The sequence below is a fragment of the Condylura cristata genome, unplaced genomic scaffold (genome assembly GCF_000260355.1).
Source record: "Condylura cristata isolate star-nosed mole 26May11 unplaced genomic scaffold, ConCri1.0 scaffold00021, whole genome shotgun sequence".
Taxonomy (NCBI): domain Eukaryota; kingdom Metazoa; phylum Chordata; class Mammalia; order Eulipotyphla; family Talpidae; genus Condylura; species Condylura cristata.
The window spans coordinates 3998146-4008029 of record NW_004567122.1 but is presented as its reverse complement, the minus strand read 5'-3'; the positions used below and the strand labels follow the sequence as shown (position 1 = coordinate 4008029).

General features: G+C 46.0%; 1 protein-coding gene across 1 annotated transcript in view; it reads left to right on the top strand.

The window, feature by feature from the left end:
- The window catches only part of PLA2G12A (phospholipase A2, group XIIA), a 14721-nt gene extending 5154 nt beyond the window's left edge, over nt 1-9567 (top strand). The window contains exons 4-6 of the mRNA XM_012727734.1: nt 5992-6068; nt 7040-7205; nt 8584-9567. Of these exons, the coding sequence (XP_012583188.1) occupies nt 5992-6068; nt 7040-7205; nt 8584-8702 (362 nt within the window). The 3' untranslated portion in view covers nt 8703-9567. The remainder of the gene's footprint in view (nt 1-5991; nt 6069-7039; nt 7206-8583) is intronic.
- The last annotated feature ends 317 nt before the right edge of the window (nt 9568-9884 follow it).

Below are 9884 nucleotides of genomic sequence, written 5' to 3'. Positions count from 1 at the left end.
GGCGAGAGGCTTCACCAGAGACAGAGTGGGGAGCAGAACAGGCAGATTGACTGAGACACTCTGCTGAGAGGAGCAGCCGGCGGGTCAGGAGAGGTCTGCCGAGCCTTATGGGTCACCTCCCGGGCGGGGATGGAGCTCAAGTTGAAGTGGCTTTAGCTTGTCAGTGCTGTGCTGTCACCCGCTGTGCCACCAGGGAGGGCCCCCTGGGGCTAATTGTCATCGACAGCTCAAAACTATAGGGATTTCCACTATCCAAAGCGATGGTGAAACCTGATTGTATGTGGTTGTATGTGGACCCAGGGTTGCCTCTGTCATGTAACGCTGATGCCACCCCACCCCCGTAATTCTAAGCATAAGTTCCAGGTTTGTCTGGTGGTTAAAAAAGAAAAAAGGGGCCCTCCTTGGTGGCGCAGCCTGTTAAAACACAGCAATAAGAAGCTAAAGCCACTTCAGCATGAGTTCAGTCCCCACCCTGGAGGTGACCACGTGGCGCAGCAGACCTCTCATGACCCACTGCTGCTCCCCTCAGCAGTGTACTTCATTGACCTGCCTGTTCTGCTCCCCACTCTGTCTCTGGTGAATCCTCTCACCTCCTGCAGCTCTGGCCTGTACCCCAGTTCTGTATGCATAAATATATAAATCTTAAAAAAAATCTATAGCTTGGATGCTGGGGGTGCTAAGTGTTTCATTCCTTTTAAGTTCATGCCTAAATATTCCCACCAATATGCAAACACAGATTTTTTTTGTCTTTGTGGCACTTTTGCTAGGAGGAATAAGTGAGAAATTATCAGCGGTGTCATTTCACTTATTCATCTCCTTTCACTGTACAACTGTTTGAGTGCTGTCGTGTGTCAGATGTGTCCTGCTCATTGAACACTCAGCAGTGAGCAAAATAGACAAAACTCCTGTCTGTGGAACTGACTGCTGCTGGGGAGAGGCTGTCAGTGAATTAACTGCAAGGAAACTGAGCCCAGTGTGGAGAATGTAAAGGGGGGCAGGGAGAACAGCAAAGCAGGGGAACTAAGGGGGGTGCTGGCAGACAGGGAGCGCACTTTCTATTCTGGCTTGCAGTGACTGAACACTGTCAGCTAAGCTCTGACGCTGGCTCTGTCCATTCAGTGCAACCACAGTGTTGGGCCTTGGTTAAGTTGCCAGAAAAAGAATTGGGGTGTACCAGCCCGGCATCCAATAACCAGCCTGCTGGCCTCAGCTTGGGGGTGGAAGAGAACATGACACCCCTGGCAAGTGACTGGGTACCAGGAGTGCTGAGAAAGAACCACGGCTCCCACAGGCAAGGGGCTGGTGGGCCTCATGGGAGTCTTAGTCTGTTCAGGGAAAGCTGCATACATACGGTGAAGGTGACACTGGTGAGCTGGGGACGGAGGGCATGTGTCAGGGACCTGAGTCAGGGATGACTCTGGAGGTCTCGGACCTGAGCCAAAGGAAGGATGATGTACTTTCCACTTACTCAGATAGGAAAGACTCCAAGAGGCAGGCTTTGTAAGTTCACTGTGAGTCAGCAGTGTAGTGTTGACTTAAATTTTAAGTATCTCTTCATTTGAAAGATCACTGTGCCTGTGAAAAACCCTAATGTCTTCTTTCCATATATATTCCATATATATGTGTGTTTGTGTGTATATGTGTGTGTGTGTGTGTGTGTGTGTATATATATATATATATTTTACTGCTTCCTTCCTATCTTCCACAAGCCCACTAAATTTACTATCTGAAGTTTAAAGCAGCCTCTCCAACATGAAGAACACACCCGAACCTGAGAATTTAGGAGATAGTTTGATTCAGTGAAGATCCTTTTGTCTTAGTGAGTTTTGTTTACTTAACAGACATGCTTCTAAGTCACCAGGCTGTTAACTCCAACATAATGTGTCTGCTTACGAGTTTTAGAAGACAGTGGGCCCGAAACACCAGGCCTTTGGTTTCATTCTGATGTGGTTTCTGCTGCTGTAAGTTTTCGTTTTGCCTCTCAGGTTGTCAAAACACAGTGCCATAGACTGGGGGACTTAACAGTGAATTTTTTCTTAGATATCTGGAGGCTGGTGAGAGAATAGAAGCCCAGGCGCCTGTAGAATTCTAGGTCCAGGGCCCCTCCCTGGTGGTGCAACAGGTAGTTCGATCCCTACCCCGGAGGTGACCCACATGGTGCAACAGACCTCTTCTGACCCCCCGCTGCTCCTCTCAGCAGTGTCTTCATCAGTCTGCCTGTTCTGCTCCCCAGTCTATATCTGGTGAGTCCTCTCACTGCCCCTGCACCTCTGGCCTGCACCCCAGTTCTATATGCATAAATAAATAAATCTTTAAAAGGAAAACAAAAAGAATGCTAGGTCCATGTGCTGTCTGAAGGTGGTAATCCTTGGTCCTCATGGAAAAGAGAGAGGAGCCAGAATATGGAGCCAGGAGACTTTTGTTGACCTTTTATTTGTCAGATTAAAATTAAATCCATTCCTATGTGTATGCTTAAATGAGTTTCTAAGCTTGTTAAACAGCTGACTGTTGGAACTGGGAAAATAGAGAGCTTTGTAATAATGTTTCAGGGAACTGGAACGGCTCCCCCAAGAATGTAGTGCTGATCCCTTTCCTTCTCTTTGCATTCAGTGGTTTCTAGCATGGTAGGACAAAGCAGATCATAGGTAAATAAGAGACATCTACTGGGAAAGCCTTGATTTAGGGTGAGAGGTTTGCCCAGAGGGTTGGATTCATGCTTGGTGGCTGCCTGGAGAAAGGCTTGTCAAGAGGAGGAGCTGCAGATTAACATGAATCTCAAGTTTGTGAGCAACACTGGATTAGCAGCTCTAGATTTAAATCTGCTGAGCAGCCCTCAGTGATGACAAAGGCAACGAGATAGCATCAGTATTTAGGCTCAGAAATCAGATTGTACTTCTGAGCCCTTAGCAATAGATACTTAAAAGCTCTCCTTAGGGAGACCTAGTGTTTCTTTCATGCTGTCTGAAATGTCTAAGCTCTGAGACCCCAACATAAACACAGGCTGACTGTGCAGGTAGTGTTAATACCAAGTGTGACTTGCTTAGAATAAGCCCATCTAATAGTGTTCAGTTTGGGGTACCACATACATAATGTGGCCATACATAATGTCAGAAATATGCCACACTAATGTGGCCAACTGGAGCTGATCAGTCTGTAGGCTGATGGGTGCCCAGAAGAGAAAAACAGAGGGCTAAACAGCAACTAAAGTTGACTTGTCATGATAATTGTAACTGCCATGGGGCTACCCTTCTAGGTCATCTGCTGACTTATTCATTCATTAGCAGTTGTTAATTGAGGCCCTAGCCATATGTCAAGTGCCCTTGCAGGCACTGAAAGGTACGAGTCAAGCATTTTGCTGTCAAAAAGCTTGTATTTTGGGCCCTCCCTGGTGGCGCAGCAGGTTAAAGCACAGCACTAACAAGCTTAAGCTACTCCCGCATGAGTTTGATCCCGCCTGCCCCGGAGGAAATCCACATGGCACAGCAGACCTCTCCTGACCTGCCCACTGCTCCCTTCAGCAGTGTACTTCATCGATCTGCCTGTTCTGCTCCCCACTCTGTCCCTGGTGAATCCTCTTACCCACCGCATCTCTGGCTTGTACCCCAGTTCTGTATGAGTAAATCAATAAATCTTTAAAAAAAAAAAAACCTTATATTTTAGCGTGGGGAGACATATTAGTAACTGGGTCAATAATACCTTGTGTTAGATGGTCATGTATAGTGTAAATGGTGTGATCAAGACAGTAAAGCTCTCACATGTAGCTACCAGGAAGAGAGTACCCACATAGGGAACAGAAGGTTCTATTGCCCCAAGGCAGGAGCAGACCTAGGGCAACATTAACAGCAGTCAGCTGTCATGGGTGGAGGTGCCAGGAGGTGGAGGAGAGAACAGTGTGGGGCTCTGAGAGAGGTGTGGGGCAGGCGGCCCACTACTTACTGCTGTTTTGTACTGAGTGGAGAGGCTGCGGAAGGGCTGATCTAATGTACCTTTTAACAAGATGTCGAGGTTCAATGTTGAGAAAGGGCAGGAGTGGGGGCGGTGGAGAGCCAAGGGTGACAGTCCAGGGGGGCTTCGCACAGAATGGTAGCAGTGGAGGTGGGGGAGTGGTTGGATCCTGAATATTTTGAAGGTAGAGTCAACAGGATGTGCTGTTGGGTTGGGTGTAGGGCAGAGGAAAATGGGGAAGTAAAAGGGGTTAAGGTGGAGTTGCTGCTGGCTGAGAAGAAGGGACTGTTGGTGAGCAGGTACTTGGGTGGGGGTCAGAAGTGACAGAGAGGTGCCTGTTAGCCGTCTAGTGTATCCTCACTCTGCAGACCCGTGCAAAGCCAAAGCATTACCTGTGCTCTTAGGAAAGGAGTAAGAGCAGGAGTTGAGGCATCAAGTGAGCCTGTGCTTGCTTTGAGTAAGAGCAGGAGTTGAGGCATCAAGTGAGCCTGTGCTTGCTTCAAGCATCTGCCTTCATCTTAGAGGGCTTGGAAACAACTCATCAAGAGATGCTGGGAAACAAGACCAACTTCTGGCACAGCTGCCCCTTTTCTGTGTCAGTCATGTGTAGTGACTCAGGCTGCACTTGGTCCCTGAGTGAAGCAGAGAGTCTTAGTGCCTTACTTGGGCCATTTCATATCGCTTCTCTGAGTGGGTTACTTATTCTGGTGGCTGACTCCTCCCACCCCATACCTTTCGATCAGATTTATCTTTGTTTCCTAGTAGTAAATTATTAGTATTAAAGTTGATGGACTAGTCTGCTCCTTATTGCCTAGGTAATAGTCTGTGACTCCAAAAGGTAACCCCCGATGTTTGAAAGGAGTATGCTGTCAGATGGGGAGTTGGCTTGTCCTCTGTCCTCCAGTGGACAGTGGCACACAGGTAGAATTCACAAGAACGCTGATTCCCCAGCAGAGTGGGCTGTGGGAATGAGGGAAGCATTTGGAGAGAAAGCAGGTGACTGCAATGTGTCGAGGTGAACATCATGTTCTAGGACGAGACTGACGGCTGCATTTAAGATCACTGTGCAGTGTCATTCTCTGTTATGGAACCTTTGGTGCTCAGCTGGGCCGTGTAACCAGAATATCATGGGTCACTGTCTTTATTCCTTCACTGGCAGAGAAGTGTATGTATGAAACAGTTGTCTGGAGTGAGGCTCACTCTGTGGCCTTGTGATGTTTTATAATGACATGGTCACCATTGACCTTGTCTGCCTTAGCTCCAGGAGAGTACACTTGCTAGCTATGGTTCTTAAGGTTTGTCTACAGTGGAACATTGGCTGCCTTCGGGAAGATAAAATTCTTGCCCCATAGGTTTTAAACTGAAATTATGTGTTAGAAGGTACAGGAAGATTTACCTTTCATGCATGTGGGCCCAATCTGGCATGTACCCTCTGAAATCATGAGAAGTCAAGGATAAGCTTTGTATGTGTTGTATGGTATGGGCTTACAAATAAAACTACATTTTTTAAAAAGATTTATTTATTTATTCGTACAGAACTGGGGTACAGGCCAGAGATGTGGAGGGTGAGAGGACTCACCAGAGACAGAGTGGGGAGCAGAACAGGCAGATCGACGAAGTACACTGCTGAGGGGAGCAGCGGGCAGGTCAGGAGAGGTCTGCCTCGCCATGTGGTCACCTCCCGGGCAGGCAGGGATCGAACTCATGCGGAAGTGGCTTTAGTTTCTCAGTGCTTTTAACCCGCTGCGCCACCAGGGAGGGCCTAAAACTACATTTTATGAGCACCCTTATGTTTTATGAAGTAACATATGTGTGTGTGTGTGTGCGTGTGTGTACATCTGTAGGTATTTCACTGCAAGAGAAATAAAAATAACTAAGACAAATTAGCCTTCTTAGGATTCATCCTAATGAAGATATATTTACTCCTCAGCACACAAATATTAAATACTTCCAAGTATTTGCTAGTCTAGCACATTGTAGATATTTTGTTATAGGTGTTTTCTGTAATATTTGAAAATTAATGATGATGCCATTTGTGTTTTATAGGATCTAAACCTTTCGCACGTTCCGGCTATAAACCCTCCCCACCCAATGGATGTGGTTCTCCACTCTTTGGTGTTCATGTAAATATTACCTTTACTTGATAAAGTTTATGATTGGTGGGCTGTGTCAAACTCTTGGTAATGCAAGAAGATCTATGTAGCCACGAGTTCACAGGTACTTTTGCATGTTGTAATAGTGATAGGTTGTTAGGCTAGTATGTTCTTTTATAGCTAAAGCACATTTAATAAGTCCTTTAACAAAAGTAAAAGGAGTGACATTAATGTTTCATTTTTCAAACTTAATACACTGAAATGGCATTCATGTCAAAAACATGGTTATCAAGTTTGGTTTGTAGAAGTAATACTACTTAGGCTAAGACAGTATAGATAAAACAATATTTTTTAGATTAAAACTAAGCTTGGTGGGATAACTATGTCTGTTGTAGGTAAGGCTGAGTCTAAGCATATTACGAGGAAAAAATGTTTTGGGAAGTGATTGCAAGTCAATACATTTGTGTATTAAGTTGTTTTATAAGTAGTTATAAATTTGGAGAAATGGCATCTTTAAGAAACTGCTGAATACTTGAAGATGAAACCACAAAACCAGCAAAGTTGAAGTGCTAGGCGCTTAATGGTTTTCGTAATACTTCATACAGAGCAGATTCTGTCAGTGGTGCTGACATGAGAGACGTCCTGCCATCTCTGGAAATCACACTTGCATAGCCCCTGCCGTGGTCTGATGATTCTCTCAGCCTTACTTCTTGTTTTTCAAAACGATGTTTTGCATTTTGTATAAGAAATTATGTTGTTACCAGCAGGTAACTGTGACTGTGCTAACTTGCTGAATAGGGTGCCTCGAGGCATAGCCAGGCAGGAGGCCACCAGGGACATAGATGGAGCAGGGGAGAGTGATGGAGAGAGGTCTAATGTAGGAGGCATTTGTGGGCAAAATCAATTTTGGACACTGTCCAACTTGGTGGCTTCTGCGTGAATGCAGCAGGTGAGGTTCACTTTCATCAGCCATAACGTGTCCTTCCGACTGCCTTTTTCAGCTTAACATCGGTATCCCCTCCCTGACCAAGTGCTGCAACCAACATGACAGGTGCTACGAGACCTGTGGCAAAAGCAAGAGCGACTGTGACGAGGGATTCCAGTACTGCCTGGCCAAAATCTGCCGAGACGTGCAGAAGACGCTGGGGCTGGCCCAGCACGTGCAGGGTGAGGGGTGCAGGCGGCCGCTCGCTCACCATCGCTGACCACTGTGCATGTCCGCGGGACTGACGGGTAGAAAAGCCCCACTACTGTGCCCTGAGCTACACAGTCCTGCATGCTTCTGTGTGAACCACACAGTGTAGGAAGTTGGGAGGCTCACATGTTGCACCTTGGCGGGTCTCCTCATCCCCACCCACAGCCCGAAATGCTGGGTCCAGGGGGTTGAAGTCTAAACTGGCTCTTTATATGTGTCGGTGTCAGCCCAGTGCCCAACCACTCCCTGGGCCAGGGAGCAGCTCAGGGTCAGGACCGGAGACAAAAGTGGCATTTCACTGCTTTTTAAGGAAGGAAACAGTTTCTGCAAGCAGTGACTTGCCCCCTAATCCCCTGCCCTTTCCCCTCCAGTCAGTCATCTAATTCTAAAATTCTACTACCACATTCTCCAGATAGATCTGATTCTGAAATCCAGCTAATAGCCACATGGATGGAATTACAGCTCCAGGTGAAGCTTGAAGCGACACCCTCCGAACCCTCAGCTGGCTGAGCACACTTGTCCAGCCCAAGCTCGAGTGGCTGCGTTTCATCTTTACAGACATGCTAATGTGGCTAATGACGGAAGCCATTTTCCACACCATCTGCCATCTAACAGGCAGAGCCTTCATGTGTCCTTGGGGAACTTGGACAGTGTTAAGAGTCTGTAATGGAAAGTACTTTTATGAGAATATTTGAAGCTGGGTATTTGGGAAAGTAAAAGCCACTATGCTGGATCCAGTTAAGTGTAATATGTTAATATAATCTCTACACTTTCCAGGTTCCTAAGAATAAGAAAAGGAAAAGACAACAATTATAGTCGTAAAACATTTTGTACAGTCTTCAGGGGAAAGATCTTTGAAATCCTGTGACCTTCCTCCCTGGCCAGATTTGGGTATCCATTCATGTGAGCCTGGCTTCCATTTACTTCAGCCATCTTAAATGATGTGCGATCAGTTCTTTCAGACACCATAGTTGAAGGGTCTGGGGCTTCTCTTTTTTCCGATTCATTTCACAGGCACTTACAGATTCTTCTTCGAAATGCAAACTCAGGAATGATACCAGGCACCATTTTAGTGAGACAGATAAAAGAAAAACTAGCAGTGTTGAGTTAATTCATGCAATTGAGGGGGACTTGTTTGTCAATTTCCAAAAGTCAGATTGAGTGGTGTCACTTAGAGAAAAAGCAGACGCCCGAAGAGAGGGCACTGAGAGTCTGAGCCTGCTTCTGTTACGCAAGGCGGTGGGAGGCTTCTCTGAGGAGGGCTTCAGGGTGCCTCAGCAGGCTCTTGCTTGGGGTGGGGGGAAGTGACATTTGGGGTACTCCCTGGTAAGCGCATTTCTTACTTTGCAGCTTGTGAGACAACAGTGGAGCTCTTATTTGACAGTGTGATCCACTTAGGCTGTAAACCCTACCTGGACAGCCAGCGAGCTGCCTGCAGGTGTCGCTATGAAGAAAAGACAGATCTTTAAAGAAGACGTGGCAGGTGGTGGCAGAGGATGAGGATGGATGAACTTCAGCCTTGACATGGAACAGATATTCCAGCATAACGTTGCCTTATTTGCGCAAAAGGATTGTTTGAAGACCTCATTTTGGCATTAAAACTTCAAAGTAACCCCAAAGGGGGGAGGTGTCTCCCTAGTTTCTGCTGCCTTAATGTGCCAAATGGTTTGAGTAGTATCAGCAAGAGGTGCGTGTTAAGGGGAGAATTTTTTTTAAAAGTTTGTTACGCTATTTCCACTGCCATATTTACCCCAAAAAGAGGTCAAATTTAAAATTCTTTATAAGGTTTGTTCAGTATTGTGTTGCTTGGAAATACGGGGAAATCTTCATTTAGAAACATATTTTAGAGTATGTATAATTTTAAATGTACATTTATACCTGGAAGGATCTGACCTTTGTCCTATTTTAATTAACACACGTAGGCTGTTTTCCTGTAGGCTGCTCAGCATATGAATAAGTCACGGCTCTGTTATGACAGGACTAGGTGCAAGGACTAGGTTCCCATGTCTCTCCTGTAAAATTGGAACTGTCAGCTCTGAGGGTGCAGTACCAGGATCTGTAGGTATTACGTGGCACACCAAGAAGGGAACATGGAAGAAATCTGAAGCATAGCTGCTCCCATTTTATGGATCTTTTGCAAGAAATGTCATGCTTTGCTACAACCTTGGCAAAGATGGGTTGAAGGAGATGGCTCAGAGCCGTTGAGCACACCTGTCAGAGCAGCCTGCTGTTAGGCTGTGGCCTTGTTTCCTGGCATGCGTTCCTCACTGTGGATTCTGGGGCATCTTTAAAGGACTGTAAACTTTTATTGACACGAATAAAAATTGTTCTTGATATTGTTGGCTTTACTTTTTAAGTAACTGTGGAGTCAAAAAGGAAGGAAAAGCACGCATGTCTTGTACACAGCTGTCATGTACATAGAAAATTACTAACAGCTATTAAAAAACAAATTCGAAAGTGCAAGCTGCTTGTGAAAACATCTATGAACGTGGAAAACTTGTCAACTCCTTGCTCAGCTCTGTTCCATTACTGCTCCTTGCTTACACTGGCTGTGGGCCTGCCCAGGATCCAAGCCACACACTTCTTTGGGTAACTCATGGCCAAAGTTACTAAACGAGTAAACTGTTCCGGGAAGTCAGCGAAAAACAGCA